Source organism: Tenrec ecaudatus, chromosome 2 (genome assembly GCF_050624435.1).
Source record: "Tenrec ecaudatus isolate mTenEca1 chromosome 2, mTenEca1.hap1, whole genome shotgun sequence".
Classification (NCBI taxonomy): domain Eukaryota; kingdom Metazoa; phylum Chordata; class Mammalia; order Afrosoricida; family Tenrecidae; genus Tenrec; species Tenrec ecaudatus.
In genome coordinates this window covers 71,643,023-71,664,323 of record NC_134531.1, presented here as the reverse complement: position 1 = coordinate 71,664,323, position 21,301 = coordinate 71,643,023, and the positions used below count along the sequence as shown (strand labels likewise).

At 39.2% G+C, this 21,301-nt stretch overlaps 1 protein-coding gene across 1 annotated transcript in view; it reads left to right on the top strand.

Annotated features, from left to right (window-relative positions):
• The window catches only part of ANKRD31 (ankyrin repeat domain 31), a 162,357-nt gene that overhangs the window by 35,920 nt on the left and 105,136 nt on the right, over window positions 1–21,301 (top strand). The window contains exons 4-5 of the mRNA XM_075543046.1: window positions 12,163–12,203; window positions 14,717–14,787. Coding sequence (XP_075399161.1) covers window positions 12,163–12,203; window positions 14,717–14,787 — 112 coding nt within the window. The remainder of the gene's footprint in view (window positions 1–12,162; window positions 12,204–14,716; window positions 14,788–21,301) is intronic.

Here is a 21,301-nt window from a genome sequence, read left to right as displayed (position 1 = left end):
GACCTGATTGAGAGACTAAACTCAATCCCTTCACTCTTAATACCCGCAAGTTGTCAGGAGATTATATAGCTACCACAGCAAGAATGAGGAAGCTTCTCATATTGTCAGAAGAGACTATTCTCTGGAGAAGGACATCTTGCTTAGTAAAGGAATGGAGCAGCATAAAATAAGAATGCCTTCAACAAGATGGATTGGCACAGTGGCTGCATTGATGGGTTCAAACATAAGAACAATTGGAGGATGGCGTAGGACCAGGCAGTATTTTGTTCTGGTGTACACAGGGTCACTATTAGTCAGAATAGACTTGATGTTGCCTAACAAAAATAACTGCTCAACCTTCCCATGTCACGCCCCCCCCCTTCACAACCCCCTCATGGGCAGAGAAAGGCTTTCCTTAGCACCTGGTTCAGTGGGGCCTCACCAAGTGGAGGGTGGTACTGGAAGCCTCTCTGTGCCAGGTGAGGTCTGTGGTGCAGCATCTGAGGTCAACAAATTGCAAAGTAAATAGCTGTGAGGTCACAGGGGCTCCAGTAAAGTGAGATCACCAAAGTTGGGAGTTGGGCTTCCTCAGCTCTCCAACCCATGCATGCCCACATATATCTGATGAGGTGTTCTAGAGAAATAATTCCAGTGACACTCATCTATGTATAAGAGCTGTATATCAAGAAGCATCAAGAAGGCTTTGTAAAGTATGTAAATCCAATGCTAGTCCCTAAATCCCTCTTCAAACTCATGTAGCCGCATGCCGGTGATGCAGAATGATAGACCGGTCACAGAAAGATCATAGGCCGGTGGGTGCAGAGTTATATGGACCCAAAGTCAGTGGAAACATAGCAAGTCACCGACAGTTCTTGGGGTTGGCAGCAGAGTCCCAGAAAGCAGGAAGGTGAAAGGGCAGAGAGAGAGGGAGTTTCCCAGTTTTCGCAACTAATAATAATAAGGCTACACCCCCAAGGAGGCATCATCAGGCTGTGACTTGATTGATAGGTTGGATTCTACCCCATACACTTTCTTATATCATCAAGTTGACATAAAATCATCTAATTACCACACCACCCTACTTTGGAATATCAAGACAGAGGCTCCTAAAGGCTCACCCATTCCTTGCCTAGTGTTGGATTCTTGAGAATCTGAACACCATCCAAGGCCTTGGAACCTTTGGAAAGTGCAATCTGCTAAGCCTGCTAGCTCTACCTTCCCCTTTTGTCCCAATCTGAACTGTCGAGATCGGGACTGGACAGACAAACAGAGGCATAGCTCTTGAATAGTATTTCTGCCTATGGAAGATAAAATGCCAGTCTTTAAAAGGTTACTTTCTACTTAAGTCTCTTTTACACTTACATAGAGAGCACCTCAATAATTTATTATAGAGATCAATGCCATTGAAGATAGTGAATAATTAATTTACAATAAGAAAAGATAAATAAAATGGGCATTATAGATTTTTGAATTATTTAGCTTGTAGAGACTCAGAAATCTCTAGTTCAGTACATCAGTACTGTATGTTATTGATTGTTGACTCAGCTTTGGCTTATGCTGACCTTATATGTAACTGAACAAAGCCTTCATCCTTTGTTCAGCCTGGTCCTACACCATCTTCATGATTGCTGGTATGCTTGAATCTTTTATTGTAGCTATTGTGACAGTCCATAGTTTCTCACATTGGTTTTTTTTTGTTGTTGGTAAGTACTTTTATTGGGGACTCTTACATCTTTTATCACAATCCATACATGTATCCAGTCTGTCAAGCACATTTGTACATATGCTGCCATCAGCATTTTTAAAGCATTCTCTTCCCACTTGAGCCTCTGATATCAGATCCCCATTTCTTCCCTCTCCCTCCCCAACCCACCCTCCCTCACGAACCCTTTATAAATTATAGAATATTATTTTCATATCTTACATTGTCCTCTGTTCTCTCTCACCCACTTTTCCATTGTTTGTCCCCCTGAGAGGGAGTTTTAGGTTGATCCTTGTGACTGATTCCCCCTTTCTCCACCAACCCTCCCCTAATTTGTAGCAGTGTGCATGTTCTGGTCTAATCCAATTTGTAAGGTAAAATTGAGGTCATGATAGTAGGGGGAAGGAAACACCAAAGAACTAGAGGAAAGTTATGTGTTTCATTGGTGCTATACTGCATCCTGACTGGCTCATTTCTTCCCTGTGACCTTTCTATAGGGGGATGTACAATTGTCTACAGATTGGCATTCGGTCTCCACTCTATGACTTCTCTCCCCATCCCCATTCACCTTGAGTATGATTTTGTTCTGGGTCTTAGATGCCTGGTACCTGATCCCATTGACACCTCATGATCACACAGGTTGGTGTGCTTCTTCCATTTGGGATTTGTTGCTTCTCAGCTAGATGGCCACTTGTTTATCTTCAAGCCCTTAAGACCCCAGATGCTAAATCTTTCTATAGCCAGGCACCATCAGCTTTATTCACAACATTTTCTCTGCACCCATTTTGTCTTCAGCAATCATGTCGGGAAGGTGAGCATCACAGAATGCCAGATTTTTAGAACAAAGTGTTCTTATGTTGAGGGAGTACTTCAGTCGAGGCCCAATGTCCATCTGCAATCTTAATTCTTAACATATAGATATGATGAGTACATAGTTCTATTCCCTTCTTGTTAAATGTATATTTACATACGTACATGCCTGTATTTAGACCTCTATAAATGTCCTTTACCTCCTGATTCTTTCCTCTATTTTCTTTTACTTTCCACTTGTCCCATCATCATGTTCAGCCTACATTAAGGTTTAGTAATTCCTCACTGCTACATTGCCCTTGATTAAGCCCCACCAGGTATCCTACATCCTTCTCTCCATTTTAGTTCACTTGTTGGTCCTTTGTCCCAGGCTTGGTTACAACCCCTTCCCCCCACCCCCCACTTTCCTTTCTCCCACCTCCCCTTCTCCTGTATCTCCCCAGAACCATAGGTCCTGTTCTTTTCATCTCCAAATTCTTTATCCCACCTATCTTATCAAGATAGACTTACAGATACATTAATAAGTGAAAAACCCAGCAAAGCCAAATACAACAACAAAGCAAGTCAAGACCAACAAAACAATAACAACAACAAAACCCACTACCACCAACACAAAGAAAACCCCTGACAAAAAATGGAAAAGTCTATAAATAGTTCACGATCTGTTTGTTGGCCTTTATGAATATTTTCCTTTTGAGTCTTATGGGGTACCACATTCTGTCTCCAAAGTCTATTTTTGATATTCCCCAGGAACTTCATCAATTTTCTCCCCTTGCTACTCTGTTGCATGTACTCTGTTTTGCCCCAGCATGATGGGGTCAGATTGTTCACAGTTCCCACACTGTGTCTCCAGTGTTGTCCCCCACAATGCTATGGTTTAGTGAGGGACATCGTATCTAGTGGTGGGGCCGGGCCTATGGTCCTCTCTGTACATTGTCTGCTTAGAGCAGGAATATCATCGCTGGGCTTGGTGGGCCAGGATGTACTCCCCTCCCTCTCCATCCTGTTTTGTTTCTCCCATGTACTCTAATCAGATGTGTCCCTCTCCCCAAACTGTAGCCCCAGTGCTGTCCTCTGAAATGCATTCTTCTGAAGGGAGTGGTTGTCCACATAGTTGGGATTGGAGCCGGCCCTGCAGACCTCTCTATTGGTTCCCTGGTACATGCCTGTGTGTTGTATTCATGTCTTGGTATATCGGGGTTGAAGCCTGGTCTCTCTCCCTCTCCTGTGGAGATATAAACAATACCCTCCCCTTGAATGAGTTAGTGCCCTGCTCCCCAGCATCCATGCCTTTTTCCCCCTCTTTATTTACCCCTCTTATTAGTTGCTGCCATATGGGTCCTTGGATTGGGTTTGGCCCCTGCGATAGCTGCTGGACATCACCCCAGGGATGTACTCACGTTGTATTTTGTGACTCTGCTTTATGAAACATAATTTCCTTTTCTAACAATTGGTTTTCACTGATAACAAAGTGAGAAGTTTCACCATTTTTAATTTTAAAGAACATTAGTTACAGTTCTCAGTACCTTTCAACACTAATTTCAGTAGCATCAGTTTTTCTTCTGTCTTATTTGTTCATTATTCAACATTCATATACATAAGAGATAATTGAAAAGATATGGCTTGGGAGTTTCTCTTGAAATTTCTTCTTACTTCTGAGTCTCTGAGTCTCTGAGCCTTGTAAAGCCTGTTTCGGATATAGATATAGATATATACACACATATGTATAGATATATATCTCTCTGTCCCAATGTAAAATCATCAGATATTTAAGGATACATCATCGACCAGGTCTCCAACAACAAAGGTGGGGTGGTGGTGAGAATCACATCACCGTGAAAGAGGGGGAGTGCATGATGGGGACCCAATGCCCACCTGTAGACAGCTGGACACCCCTTCCAGAGGGGTAGTGAGGAGGAGATGGGCCACTCAGGGTTCAGTGTAGCAACAATGAAACTCAAAAACTTCCTCTAGTTCCTGAACGCTTCCTCCCGTCCCAATCATCATGACCCCAATTCTACCTTGCCTTGCGGACCTGGTTATACCAGAGGATGTACAGCGGTGCAGTGGGGATCTGGAGGCACAGGGAATCTAGGACAGACGAACCCCTCAACACCAGCGGTGGGAGTGGCGACACCAGGAGGGAAGGGCATGTAGAAAGGGAGAACCGATCTCGGAGATCTATGTGTAACCTCCTCTCTGGGAGATTCTCAAGGGGGAGGCGGGTGAGGGGAGACGCCGGGGAGTGTAAGATAAGATATAATAATTATTTATAAACTATCAAGGGACCAGGGGTGGGATCGGGGAGGGAGGGGGATGGGGGAAAAAAGGGAAACCGAGCTGATTCTAGGAACCCAAGTGGAAAGTGAATTATGAGAATGACGAGTGCAACGAATGTATAAGGGTGCTTTGCTCAATTGATGTATGTACAGATTGTGATAAGAGCCTTATGAGCCCCAATAAAAAGATTTTTAAAAAAATACTGAATACTAATTGGAGAAAACTGTCACTCCCACAGTGGTTTGTTCATGTTTGATTGTTGTTGTGGCTGTATTAGTAATCAAAATGTTTAGAAGTTCAGGCTATGGCTTTATTTTCAGAAAGTTATATTGTTGATCAATCGAAATAACATAGAGGGGCCCCTCAAAAGTCTTACCAAAAATCCTTGATACTGACAAGATATTTAAGGTAAGGATTCATTTTAAATGAAAGCCAGTGCGCTTTGGAATCTTAAAATGGAAGCATTTTTATCCCTGTGCATTTCATCTTTTTTTGAAAAGGACAAAATTATTTCAGTTCTTACGTGACTTGAGAACTAGGCAGAATCAGCCTGACATTTAACACTGTAACACTATGGTTGCAAATAAGCTTAAATGGTTGAAAAAAATCAGAAAATGAATAATATTTTGTAACTCGTGAAAATTATGTAACACTGAAATTTCATTGCTCATAAGTAAAACTGTTTGGAGCACAGTCACATTATTTAGGTACTGTGCATGCTGTTCTCATGCTACAACAAGAGTTGAATAGTTGTGACAAAGAGTGTATGAGACACTGTCACTACTTTGTCCTGCTGTTTAGCATGCAACAAATATCAATGATGCAGTTTTAACTGTATAGCATTTTAAATGCCATGTGTGTATTGTATTACAACATTTCATTGACTTTTATTGCCCCTGCATACTGATCATGTCAAGAAAAGAGAAAATGGATTTTGAATGTCATAACTTAAGGACCAGTGAAGTGTGGGTTATCTTGTTATGTGTATTATGCAATGACACTGTGAGCTGTAGATGCTGTCCAGTTGATTCTGAGTCATCTTACACAGTGTTTATTAGAGACTGTATTAGTCCAAGTAGACTAGAGAAACAAACCCAGAGACTCTCGTATATGTGTAAGAGAGAGCTTTATATCACAAAGTAATTACACATCAGTAAAGCAGCCCAGCCCAGATCAAGTCCATAAGTTTGATATTAGTCCATAAGTCTGATATTAGCCCATGAATTCCTCTTCAAACTGATTTAGTACATGCAGTGATGTTGAATGCAGGAAGATCACTTGCTGGTGGTTGGAAAGCCCTGTGGATCCAATTGCAGTAGACATATCTCTAGGGCTCTGGTTGCCATTAGCATGGCTCTGTGTGGCTCTCCAACAGGAAGGTCAAGCAGAGAGAGTGTGTCCTGCCTCCGGGAAGGAAGTTCCAGAATCCTCATGAGAAAGCATCCCCCCCAAGGAAGCAACATTAGGCTGTGACCTGATTGACAGGCTAGACTCTATCTCTTTATTCTTTTATCAAGTGGACATGAAGTTGTGAAACTACCACACAAGTCTTTACAGGTGCAGCTCACCAGGTTTTCCCACAGAGTCACCTCTGGGTTCATAGTGGAGCACTTTACCATGGTGCCACCAGGGATGCTAGTCCTGATAGCATAGATGTGATGGAAAATTATGATATATTTAGACATTTACAAACTGTGCAGTCACCACAATAGTTCTAAGTCACAGGAAAGCAACTGTAAGAAAAATCAAAAAATTTAAAGTGGACTATCTCATTACAGCAGAATTTTGTAATAACATTTTTAAAAAAATGAAAATAAAAGTGAGTCTGCAGCCAAATTAGGTCTTATTTATTAACCAAGCAAGAAAACCACTGATAAATAGTGAGTTAATTACCTTGTGTTTGATTATAACTCTTCTGTGAGAACAGAACAGAGAGCAGTCGACAGTTTTGAGAGCCACATCAATAGTGAATTAGAAAACAAAGTCAATCATTTCAAGGGATTTTTCGGGGTTATTAATGAGCTGATAGATGTTGCCAATAGTACTCATTTAATTTGATGAGCCAATGCCTCTGAAGTAATGAAGTAGCCGCTCTGAATAGCCTGGGTAGAAGAACTACAGGGGAGAATGTTTTCAAAGAAGCTGAGAAATCATTAATTTAGCACAATCTGAAGTTGAATTTGTAAAGATGTGCTCTAATTAATCTATTAAAAATTTGTGTGTGGCAGAAAAGTCTTGGTCAGTCAAATGTGCACCTTGTGTGGAAGCATATCAAAGACTATCATTATATTTTTCCTCAGAAGATACTTTGCAGAAAATATTTGAATCTATCACATGTTACTGAACCACTACTGTTGATGTTGAACTTTATTTACTGTTGTGGATTTAACCTACATCAGTAGTGGATTTATGGTAAAAAAAATATAGACAGTAAATATCTTGACTTACACCCAGCAGTTTAGCAATGGTGAAGTTTTATTTTGATTTTTTTTTTAAGTTCAGGGTTGAGACTGAATGAGAACTCTCCTTAACTCCTACTATTAAATACGAAATAGCTTTGGATATTAGGCTTTTGTTGCATACTTTATCGTGTATTTTAAGGAATCCAGTCAAAAATGACAAGGCAAAGCAATGATTACATCCAAAACTTAGACTGTGGTTAGGTGGGACAATGTTTTCACTTGATTGCTAATCTAAAGGTTGGTGGTTTGAGCCCATTCAGTAGAACCATGAAAAAAAAGAGCTGAAAATCGTCCGTTAAGGTTCCAGCCAAGAAAATCATATGACTAGTTCTCTGTAACATATGGGGTTGCCAGGACTCAGAATCAACTGAACAGCAACTAACAAGTTCATGAGTTGTATTTCCAGTGACAATTTATGTTTTTTGAATCACAGGTAATGTCAAGCTCCTTTATAAGCTTCCTACATTGTTAAAGTTAAAACAAGAAGCTAGATCTCATTCTCACACGAAGTTGCAGTGTTTTCTGACCTCAGCTTACAGTTCCAGAAACCGTTTTCTGATCTTGATACAAAACTCAAAATTCACTGCCATCAAGTCGATGCAGACTCATAGCAGCTATATAGGACAGGGTAGAACTGCCCCTGTGAGTTTTTGACACTGTAATTGTTTATGGAAGTAGGAAGCCCTATCTTTCTCCTGAGGAGATTGTTGTTTTGAACTGCTTACCTTGTAAATCACAGCCCAACATGTAACTACTATTTATAGGGCTCTTCAATTTTGATACAAGTGCAAAGACAATGAATGTCTTTATTTCAAAATCCATTAACTGTACAACTGAGTTGTTCTACCAGAACTTCAATAGAAAGCAATTTATAATGTAATGACCTGCTAAAAGTTACGTGCTATCAGAAAAATCTAAGAAAATTCTATAAATGCTTTCTAAACAATGAATATTGTGTTAGCCTGGGTAGACTAAAGAAACAAATTCATAAACACGCATATGTATATAAGGGAGAGGTTTATATACAAGAGGAATTCAACATTGAGAAAACATCCCAGTCCAGTCCAGTCCAAGGCCATATGTCTGATATTAGCCCATATGTCCAATACCAATCTATAAAGTCCTCTTCAGACTCATGAAACCCATGCAATGAAGCCAAATGCGGATGATCACAAGCCAGTGGGTAGAAAACCTTTGGGTCCAGTGGCGTTTTAAGCATCTCCGGCTCCCAAGGTCTGGTTGTGTCCATGTGGCTTGTCTTCTGCAGTGTCTCCCAGGGAGTAGCAGATTGAGAGCGGTCGGTCTTCAGTCTCCAAGGAGGAAGTACCAGATTTTGCAGAATTCTCAGGAGACGGCATGCCCACAGAAGTCTCATCGGCTCTCTCCAGAGTGACAGCCTAGACTCCACTCCTACACTCTTAATCCTTACATTGACACCAGACGAGGTGACTGCCACAAATATAGTCAGTCTAAAATATTTGTGCAGGCCAAAAGAGTACACAAGAAAGTTTCTGGAGCTGATAGAGAAATGTATAAAGTAGCAGGGTACAATGTCATCAAACAAAAATCAGTTCGTTTTCTATATACCAGTAATGAGAATTCTGGAAGGGAAAATAGGAATACAATTCCACATACAATTACACCTAAGAAAATAAAATAGCTAGGAGTAAATTTAACCAGGGACTTGAGGATTTATGCAATGAAAATTAGAAAGACTACTGAAAGAGATTAAAGAATAAGGGTATAATCTTTGAAAACTTCTATAAATAAATGAAAAGATCCTCCATATCATTAATTGGAAGGCTTAATATATTAAAATTCCAATACTACCCAAAGAAATGTATAGATTTAATATATTCCCGATCAAAACTTCTATAACAACAGAAAATGAAATAGAGTCTATGCCTCATATCAAACACAAAACCAAAATGGATTAAGGACCTGAATGTACAAACTAAAACCATAAAATCCTTAGAGGAAAATACAAAGGCAATGCTGTCAGGTCTGACTTTTAACAGTAGATGACCTAATACAATAACAAAAGCACAAACAGTAAAAAATAAAATATATAGGACCCCCTGAAAAATTTAAACCTTTGCAACATTTGCCAAAACCCAAGAGGAGAAGGAAGACAACGACAGAGAAACTGGATGAATTGAAACGGACCCAGGAAGGAAATAGGGAGAGTTCTGCGACATTTCAGGGATTGCAGTCTGTGTTATGGAAACTTTTGGTATGAACTATTGATTGGATAAATAAACTTGCTATGCAAACGTTCACCTAAAGCACAATAAGATATGTTTTTGGGTTTTTTTTTTTAAGCAAAAACTTGGTTCATCAAATGATTTTACTAACACAGGGCAAAGATAAGCTACTGATTGGGAGAATATCATATGTATATATATGATAAGAAACAGACCCTATTGTGGTTATTATATAATTTCATGTCAACTTGATGTAAAAGTGTATGGAATTGAGTATAGACTGTCATTCAGGTCACAGCCTGGGCATGGCCTTCTCTTAAGGAGGGCCCTGGGAACCTCCCACCCTCTCTCTACTTTCACCTTCCTGCTGGTTGGCCACGCTTAGACTAGATTCTTCCACTGCCATTGGATCCACACAACTTTGCACACACCAACCTGAGATATTCCTACATTCTACACCATTGCATGTGGCAGTGTGAGTCTGAAGAGGGACTTATTTATGGAGTAGTATTGGACTTATGGACTTGAGTTGGACTAGGCTGGGATGTTTTATTGATGCATAATTACTTCTTGATATAAAGCTCTTTCTTACACATATATGAGTGTCACTGGATTTGTTTATATAGTCAACCTGGCCTAATACACCTATATTTAAAGGATGCTAATTCAAAGGAGACCCAATCATAAAATATACAAAGCATCTGAATAGACATTTCACCAAAGAGAACATTTAAGTGGCCACTAAACACATGAGAAGATGCTCACCATTAGAGATATGCAAAACAAAACCATAAAGGGACACCATTTCACTACCATTTAGGATGAGCTGGTGGTGCAGTGATTAAAGTGCCTATCTGTTAACCAGAAATTTGGTAGTTCTAATCCACCAGTCCCTCTGGGAGAAAGATGTGCCAGTTTAGTTATGTAAATGTTTACAACCATGGAAATCCTATGGAGATCCTATTGGGTCAGTATAAGTTGGAATTGGGGATGGGTTTGGTGTTAGAATGGCTAAAGTGAAGACAAAATAAAATTGAAATGCTGCCGAGGATATGAAGAAATGAGAAGCTTTATCCATTCTGTTGAGGATGTAAAATGATACTGCCATTATGGAAATCAGTGTGGTGGTTCCTAAAAAAACTGAAAACGGAGCTACCGTATCACCTGGCGATTTTACTCCTGGGCAAGATCGAGAACAGAGACTTACACCGAGATTTGTGCCCAAATGTTCATTGCAGCACTAGTCACAATCACCCAAAGATGGAGGCAACTTAAATGCCCATCAACAGACGAATGAACAAATGTAGTACATGTGTACAATGGAATATGAGGAAATGGCATGGGGCCACATCTGACTTCCTCAAGCTAAGCAAAGGAGGAGAATCCAGCCACACATCTGCCCCAGGATGATTCCTATGAGGCAGAGGTCAGGCATGCCTGCACCCTCCAGCTTCCCTTTATTGTGACTCAAAGCAAAGACTGTGAGGATGGCTGAGAGGCGGTGCTTTGAACCCCAAAATTTGCATCTTTAATGTTTTGTAACCTGTTAACTTCTCTAATAAAGCCTCACAGTCATGAACACTGTCGTGAATTCTGTGTGGCCATTGCAACAAATCATCGGACCTAGCAGAACACACTTTTCTATGAGGGGGCATCAAAAAAGGTTTTTTTCAAAATTATTTATTAAACTTTTTTTTTTTTACAAAATGACCTTATCACCTTCAAAGTACTCTCTATTACACTTAATACATTTGTCAAATCTGCGATTCCATTCTTGGAAACATTTTTTAAACTCACCTGTTGGGATGGCATCTCCATCGTTTTTTCTGCACCTGTTCTACATCATCAAATCAGTGTCCTTTTATGCCCCTCTTCATTCACTGAAACAAAAAGAAATCACATCAAGTGAGGTCGGGTCAGTGGGGCAAGAGAGGCATGCTGTTTTTTGCCCCAAACCAGTTCACTGAGTTGGCTGTGTGAGCAGGTACATTGTCATGGTAGCAAAACCAGTCCCCCATCTGCCACAAATTATGCCTTTTTTGTCTCACACTGTTAACACAATCTTTTCAGCTCCTCTAGATAGAAAGCTTGATTAACAGTCTGACCTGGTGGAAGAATTCCAAATGCACTGTGAGTTGACATTTTTGTCCATTGGGGAAGTTGACAGACGGCCAGGATGAGGTTTATTATCAGTCGACATTTCACCTTTTATGAAATGAGAAAACCACTCATACACTTGAGTTTTTCCAATAGCACTGGCCTTCTAAGCTGTTTCTGCAGCATTTTTTCCCGAGCAGGAAACAAAATTTCACCTCTTCATGCTGGTCTCTTAACTTGGCCATCACAAAAAACAAGGTTTGAGCGAAACTACTTTCATGAGAAAATTCACTGTGACCAGAGAGAACCTTCCCATTTGATGCCATTGGTGCACTAACTCAGAGCAAGTTGCTCAATGCTCACCTAGCTGGAAAAATATGAACTACTAAAGCTCCACCCAGCCGAGTTTTTTCCTGTTTTCTTTTTATGGGGGGTGCAGGGGAGGAGATGGGGGGTACCATGTATTGTTACAGTGTGTCATTCCATCTTGTTAAGGATCTTTCTCTTTCTCTCTTCACTCAAGTTCCACAAATTATTTTTAAGAAAATGTAACACAAGAAAAATGTTAAATTTTTAGCTTTGCTTTGAATTGACATTTATCAGAAAAAACCTGCTGTTTCCCTTCTAGCAATCTGAAGATGAAATGGAACAAAATCTAGCCCTCTTACAGTAAGTATACTAAGTTTTGGCTTTATGAAGTATTTTTTGTTATCTTACATATCTAAAATGGATCCGCATTTTCATTTCACACGTTTCAGAATCATTTAGTTTATTGCCCCTTTAGCAGCATGCATATGTTATTTTGCACACATTTTAGGTAAGTTTACTTTTAGATATGTTTATTTAATTAATTTTTAATCATTTTATTGGGGAGCTCTTACACAAATTTTATAACACTAGATATGTTTAATTTCATAAGAAAGATGAACTCATTAAGGTAAGTTGATTGTTTATTCATAATTCTAAAACCAAATTTACAGTATAGCATAAAGAAAAAAAATTATAGAGTTCATTGAAATTGGACTTCAGATAACTATTATATGCTGACATTTTCTTTCATTTCTTTTAATCACTTTGCTGACTGGTCATGAGCATACACACGTTTTTCTGCCAAGCATTGCTGACTGGTCATGAGGTAACTCATGTTTGCAATGACATTAGCTTATGCAGTTTGTAAGCCTGAAAGCAATATAGGTCTTAATTGGAACTGACTGCAAAGGATAATTTTGGCTTGAAATTGTCCATCAGCACAGTGTTCTCCAAGTGTGGGGTGTGGACCCCAGGGAGACCCCGAGACCCTTTCATATGGTCTGGAGATCAAAACTATTTTCACAATAACACTGACACATTCTGTGCCCAATGCACAGTCATGACGTTTGCACATGTGAGGATAGTGCTAAAACAGTTGGGCAAATACGCTGATGCCTACAGAATAGTCATTGTTTTGTCATGAGCTCACAATTTAGAAAACAGCAACCAAAAAATGAGTTTCACCCAAGAAGTGTCTGATTAAAGCAGAAAAATTATTTATTTTATTAAATCTCCATTCTTGAATGTATGTCTTTTAAAATGTTTTGTGTGATGAAATGGGGAATATGCTTAAAGCACTAATGTTAATACTGAAATCTTGAGGAAAGTACATATACACTTATGTGCAGAACTGGCTTCATGTTGTCATGGAACACTTTAAAAAACACTTGAAAACAACTGGTAGACACACTGGTTATTCACATTTGGGTGCTTTGGCAGACATTTTCTTGAAAATGAATGAAATATGCTGGTCAGCTTGGGTTGGTATTCTGTGCTAGGGGAAAAATTTAAGCTTTCATGTGAAAATTCGAGTTTGGGAAATCTTTTCTGCATCACCATGATCTTGATGCCTTTGCAATACCTGGCATTTTCTGATGAGATCAGTGGTAATGTTTATACTGATGACACTTTCAAGGAGGTGGAGTTTTTTAAAACAAACATACTCCCTGCCATTGAGTCAATGCTGACTCAGAGTGCCGTCCTGTGGGTTTCTGAGACTGTCACTGTTTGTGGGAGTAGAAAACCCAGACTTTGTGCTCCGGAGCTGCTGGTGGCTTCAAACTGTGGAGCATGCGGGTTGCAGCTGAGCACAGACCGGCAGTCAGCAGGGCTCCAACTGAGAGCATCTATATATCTCAGTGGTTCAATACTGGACCTTGAGGTTGTTTGCAGTGTTAATGTCAATATCATTTTGTTCTGTGTTCAGACATGTCTTAAATTATATTTTGTAATTAACGAATTCTATCGTTAGACTCTAGTTTTATTTTGTTTACAGTCAGCTTGTTCTCAAAGAATTATATTTTAAGAAAAAGAACTAGTATTCTTTTCAGTTTGTTGCCATGAAATTATCATTCTATTTGAGTGATTCCATTTCCATTTTCAAGATAGCTTATATTGATCACTTCTATTTTAGGACAAGAGAGAATACTTAATTTCTTATTCTTGCCTAGGATTCAGGTAGCTACTCATAGAAAACCTGAAACAGAGCCTCTTTATTAAGGACTCTCTTGATTGCATTTATACGCTAAATTGGGTTTGGGGTGGAGGGTGAGGGAGTTAACTGATTGCTTTTCTTCGATCCACTTTTAATTATCCAAAGGCAAATGATCAAAATTGCAAATTACTTAGGTATGGCCCTTATTTTGTTTTCAACCTATTCTTTGCAATTATTTATTCCTTTTATCTGCTTAAAATACAAGAATGATAAATAATGTCTGGGGATTTTCTCATTACTGACTTTTACTTACATCTAAAACCACAAGAGCACGTTTTCAGGTTATTTGATGTTAAACTGTATAGCTATTTGGTAACTTAGTTCCAATTCAGTGTCATTTTCTCTCTGACATCGTCACCCTTATGATTGTAAGACAGTCCTTTACAACGTCACTTTCAAACCTAAATGTTTAAGCTTTTTAAACATTTGGAGCTCATCCATTAATTGTTCCAGTCTCATTTTCATTTTTGCAATCACTTGAAATAGAAATGTGACAAATTGGTAGCAATTGTAAAAGAAAGGACAATGATGTAACAGACTAGCATCCTATTTTGAAAACCCTTTAGGTGAAAAAACACACAACACATTTGAATGATAATGTTTTCTTTCTACTTTAAAGCATATTTTAATTTATTAATTGATTATTTTTTCATCCTAGAACAAATTGTCCAATGTTTTCTTTGTCAGTTCCACAGACCGATCTTTCACTCAGCCACCAAAACATTCAAGGTATGTTTACATGGACAGAGTTAGAAATTTTGTCTGCTGGAAATAGAAATTTATTTACCTCTTTATAGCTAGTCTGGCCTGCCCTACATTGCTTGATGTGTGAGTAGATCCTTTACTACTCTTATGTATGAAATCAGTGTTTCTGCTGCCCTTGGATCCTGCTGCTTAGCATCACCCTTATCAAAAGCAGCTCACTGGTAGCCAGTGCCTGCTATTCCAAATGTTTGCTCTGTTGCCCTGTTATTTGGAACTCAACTTTGAAGACATTGTTTATTTTCTCTCTTCATAACATTCTTAATATCCATGGCATGTCTCCCTTGACTGATGGTCACCTAGGCTCTTTGTACCTTAGTTTACATTGTTTTTGAGCATAATTATCTTTTTCTCTGAGGTGTCCTTCAGTGACTTCTCCAGAGTAAATTCCATGTAAGTTGCTGGATAGTGTATTGTAAAATTGTAGTGGTCAAAGAAACCATTGTGCGGAGGAAAAAATAATGTCAGGTTTAAACATATACTATATATTCTCTTTTTCATTGCCATCAAGTCTATGCTGACCATGGTGAACCTATAGGACAGTATAGAACTGACCCCCATGAGTTTCTGATACCGTGACTCTTTACAGGAGTAGAGAGCCCCGTTACTCTCCCAATGTGTACATATACTATAGAGACCGCTTACTTAACCTTAGACAGGATAAAACAAAGACAAATACAATCATCCTAGAATGAGGGAAACTCAGTATGGACAGAGTACAGAGACCAAAAATGGAGTCCACTAGAGTGGAAGACAAAAGATATCAGTACAAAATCAGGCTTGGTGGCAGGCCAATTCATCACTGCTACAGGCAGGATTACAGAATTGAAGAAAGCACCATGATTGGAAGACATACACAATTACAGATGAAAGAAATTTATAGGTCAGCTTTCACCAATGGACATTTGGACCTGAATCGTAACCATCAAAACCCCAACTTTAAGTAACATGACTATTTTTGGTAAATCATTAAGGGGGCACTCAGGCATGTTTCCTGGTTTTCCATGTAAGCCTCAAGGCAACACATATCTCCCCGGACTAACCTGGGAGTTGTGATCTTTCATACACGCTCTAACTGAGGGCAGAACTGCCACATTGCTGGTTAGTGGTCAGGGAAAAATACAAATGGAGTCTGAATTTAAGTTAGGGCTCAAAAAGGAGTTAGACTCTCATAGTAGATTACAGCTTTCCACTAATCAAGTGCTTTAGAATTTTAGCTCTAATATACTTTATTTTATAACAGAAGAACACTGTGACATATTTGAAATAGGAAGTTAAATTTTAAAAACTACCCTTTTCTGCTCTATTGGTATGGAAAGTGGCCCAGCAGTAGCAGTCTTACATTTCGCACACCACTACCTCTTGCCTTTGCTCCTAATCCTTATATTTTGACTCTAATATTATTTGTTTATTCTTCCACAAATATTTATTGAGTCTACTATGTTCCAGATGTATGGGTGCTAGGGGTGTAAGGCTGCTAAAATAAGCCAGGAACTAAAAGATAGTTGTTCTATCTTGAATCTTGACACTACAAGGATGGGTCTGAAACATCTCATTATTGCTGGGAAGCAAGGCTGTTTTTAAGAATGACTGGGCAGTGCTGAAAGGATAAAGGGCAAGTCAAACTGTGACAGTTTAAGCAGGGAATACATCTAATCATCTTAGCTTATGGAGATAAACTTATGGAAGATTATGAGTTCATAGTGGTATTCAAAAAGTTAAAGTTACTTGCTGCTGTTGAGTCAATGCTGACTCATAGAGACCCTATAGCACAGAATGGAGCTGCCTCCCAGGGTTTCCAAGGCAGTAATCTTCACAGAAACGGACTGCCACATCTCTTATAAGAGGGTGGGCAGGTACAGCTGGTGGGTTCAAGCCACTGGCTTGTCAGGTAGGAAGGGAGTGCTTAACCACTGAGCTTCTGGGGCTCTTAAGCAAACACTAATAGTGTACAAAAGATCGTCTTTATAGTGACAAAAGTAGGACCTATTGTTAGGTGTTGTCAAGTCAGTGCTGAAGCATAATGGCTATATGCACAGTAGAATGAAACACGGCCCAGTCCTGTGTCATCCTCACAATCGATATGTTGGAGCCCACTGTTACAGCCACTGTGTCAGTCCACCTCCAGCTCCTGATGGTCTTCCTCTTTTCTCCTGCCCCTCTACTTTACCAATCACTTGTCTGTCAGTTTGTTGTATTTTTTGGTGGCTTTTGTCTTGCTGTGACACTGAAAACTGTGTCAGTGGTATTTAAATACCAGCAGGTTTGCTCTAGCTAAACAAGTTTCAACAGACTAAGAACAGGCTACTAAGAAGGAATAGGCTGTACTTCTGAGGAATTAGCCAGTGAAAATGTATGAAGAGCCGTAGATCATTGTCAAATATAGTACCTATAGTAGGGTGTTTTAAACTTTTTAATGATTTTAAGAAATAGCAAAATACACCACCACCACCAGCCCCCCCCCCCCAAAAAAAACCCATTGCCACTGAGTTGTTTCTGACTCATCTACCGTACAGCACAGAGTAGAGCAGCCCCACAGTGTTCTGAGACTAAGTTTTTATGAAAGCTTACAGCTTCATCTTTCTCCCAGTGAATGACTGGTTTATTTTAACTGCCTGTCTTGCAGTTAGCATCCCGACGCTTTAATCCACTGCACTACTAGGGTCTTCTTTAAGAAATAAAACCTTGCACTCATTGCCATCAGGACCCCTTAATATGTGTGCATTTTGCTTTCTCTGCACATCTTGTTATAAAGCTCAAGATATCTCCATTTTTAAAAATGTAAATAGAAAACCAACAGCAAAACAAAATTTTGAATAAGCTCTGGAAAAAGTAAGAGTTGTACCCAAAATTGGAGGAGCACACAGGATTAGCAGTTCACACATAAAACATTTAAGAAGTTAAATCTTCCTAAGTCCCACTGTGATTAATTGACTTTTCTGCACAAAGTCAATCCTTTATTTCTTAGGAAGTAAAACAGTAGATGACCCTGCACAAACTCCAAAGTCACTTGCATTGACTCAATTCTGACTCATAGCAACCCAATAGTACAGAGTAGAACTGTCTCTTGGTTTTCTGAGACTGTAAATCTCTATAGGAGTAGAAAGCCTCATCTTGCTCTCCAGGAATGGCTAATAGTTTCGTAATGCCTGCAGTTAGCAGCCCACTGGTAACTGTGTATGGTTGACAGTAACAAGGCGAAAGTTTTTGGACCACTGGCCAAGGGAAACGGCAAAACAACGCCTGGGCCAAAATATTAGGTCCTAAAAAGTACCATATATACTCTTGTATAAGCCGAGTTTTTCAGCACAAAAAAAGGTGATGAAAAACTGGGATTCAGATTATACACAGGTCAGTGGTACCCCAGCGAGGTATAACCTCTCGCGGGTGATTGCCATTTCTCCGCTGTTCATTCAAAGCCCTGCTGACACTGCAGGGCTTTGAATGTTTGTTTACTCACATCCAACCAATCAGAGCCATCCTATGGCGTGGATGGCTCCAATTCGCAGAAGCACGATAAGTGATTCACTTAGGTTGGCTGCTGAACTGGTAAGGATGTGTCTGTGGCGGGGGGTCTCTCCCCTCTGGTCTCTGTGTTAATTCACATCCTGTATCCCCCACCCACATGGACTCCCCCCCACCCCACCCCACCCCACCCCACCCCTTGCTAACACGTCGTGGGGGATGGGGGTGGAGGCATTACCATGAAAGTTCTTTTTCAAAGTCTTGTTTTTTTTATCCTATTAGAAATGGATACTCTTGAACCAAAACAAAAACACTGGTCATATGAGGCTGGTTTCAAAATGAAGGTTGTGTCAAGAGCAGAAGAGAGGACTAACAGTATTGCAAGTAGGGAATTCTGTGTTGATGAAAAGCAAGTGAGGGAGTGGCAGAAAATGAAGGCTGACTTGGAACAGATTCCAAAAGCTAAAAAAGTTTGTCGTGGTTTAACGTCGTTTTATGGGGCTCTAGAGAGTGAATTGCACAAATGGGTTATGGGGTATCATCAAAATAGTTACTGCATAACATGCATGAGAATCTGCATACGTGCTTTACAAATGGCTAAGGATGACAAATATAAAGCACCAAGCATTGAAAAATTTGCTGCATCAGCAGGATGGTGTACCCACTTCATGAATAGATTTGGCCTACTGTGTTAGAGACAAAGAACAAAGATTTCCCAGAAATTGGCACAAGACCCTGAAGAAAAAATTATGTCATTCCAGTCTTTTATATAAAACAAAGAAGGATTTATAATTACGACCAGGCAGATATTGGGAATATGGATGAAACTGCCATGACTTTGATCTTCCAAGCAACAGAACTGTGGCAAGTTTAGGAGAAAAAAACACTTTTCTCAAAACCACAGGAAATGAAAAAACACACTTTACAGTTCTGTCATGTTTGGCTAACGGAACTAAACTGCGTCCTGTCATGATTTTTAAAAGAAATACCTAGCCTAAAAAGATCAATATCCCACCAAGAATTACTGTGCATGCACATGTTAAAGGCCGGATGGATGAAGACGGAACAGAAAAATAGCTGGAAGAAATTTGGAACCAACGACCAGGAGCAGCCTTAAAAAAACAGTCATCTTGTTTGGGATATATTCAGAGCCCACCTATTGGATGACATAAAAAAATTGGCAAAATCTAGTCAAGTTACTTTAGCCATTTTTCCAGGTGGGCTTACATCTGTACTGCAGCCTCTGGATGTATCTTTGAATAAGCCTTTCAAAGAACATGTGCAAAGGATGTGGCATGAATGGAAGTCATCTGGTTAAGCCCGACTAACAAAAGGAGGAAATCTCATGAAGCCTGACATAGAGTTAATAGCAAAGTGGGTTCGAGATGCATGGGAAGACATTCCAGAAGACATGGTGTGACGTGCCTTCCAGAAATGTAGTATTAGTAATGCTATGGATGGCAGTGAAGACTGCGCTTTGTATGAAAATGACAGCAGTGATGGTGATGACGGCGATCTCAGTGAGGACAGCGTCTATGATGCCCTCACACCAGCTAAAGCTCTGCATTGGGATACGGATGATGATGAGGAATCCAGTTTTGAAGGGTTTTAACTCTTTACATTTTAGCTTGGTTGCTGATTGAGCTCAGGGAGTAGTATCCTTAAGGTATCATTAGTGATACCTTATTTTTGTTGAAGCAATTTTCCACTTACTGTGCTGGTTTACTAATGTTAAATGACTTGTCCTTTTATTTATGTTTTTTATTTAAAATAAATATTTAAATACATTACCCCACTGATGTCTCCATTTTTAGTAATTTTATTTTCATTTGTTTTGATTATTGAAATTCACCAATAGCTTCTGCATTTTCCACCCTAGGCTTATACTTGAGTCAATCAGTTTTTCTGGTTTCCCTGGTAATAATTAGGTACCTCGGCTTATACTTGGGTCAGCTTATATTCGAGTATGTATGGTAACTGATGAAGTTTTAGTGTTTTAGATATATCACAGGTCTTTACAGGTCTGTGATAGTTGGCTGCTGAGATTTGAATCACCTTGGGAGCAGCAGTCAGTCAGTCACTTCCAATTGCAATTAAAAGCCACTTTAGTTGATAACCTAGATCTTTCGCTTCGCGTGATGCAAGGAGTTTTCTTCTTCTTTTGGATCTGATAGAATTTCTGTGACCCCAGGGAGATATCAAAATACTGCTTTAATCCCAAGAAGATTGTTACTTTAGAATTAGTTTAAGAGCAATAAGAAGTTTATGTATTTTTTGTCTGGATGCTTTAAATGGTTAAAAAATTATATTAACTTTTATTTCAATTAAGGTAATTTAAATTGGCAATCAATGTTTACGGTTAAAACAATAACTCCCAAGTGTTAAATATGGAAGTTTAATAAATTGATCATTAAAGAAATGTAAGTACAAAGAATAATTGATACTCTTCTTCAAGGTCAAAAACCTTTGTGATTTTTAAGTAATTGAATCAGTTTCAAATAGCTTAATATTTTAATTGAGACTATTCAAAATATACTTCAGAATTTGGTTAAAATAGATTTAATACCTCTTAAGTTATCACTGTAAACAGTTAAGATGAAGTAGCAGTACCATATTAGATGCTGAAGTCCCTTTTTTATATGGATGTCTTCTCAATTGAGATAGGGGTATCATGGTAGTATCATGGCATTGTATTGTTAGGTGACATCATATCAGTTCCAATACATAATGCCTGGGCCTGGGCTATCATCACAATATTTTTTAATATTAGTGCAAATATCTCATAGTGAGGTAATTTAATGTAATAACTACTTGAAAAAATCCACACAGTGGCATTCTTAAAAGTTTTCATTTACATGATAATTGGTGTCTGACAAGACATGTGGACTAACAGTTCGAAAGTGGTCTAAAACCAGTCTTGTCTTGTTTGGATATGTATTTCTCCTTAATCATTTGCTTCTGATTCCGAAACACAGAAAGACATTTTTCAGTGCCAACTAATGGTCACCAACTAGTG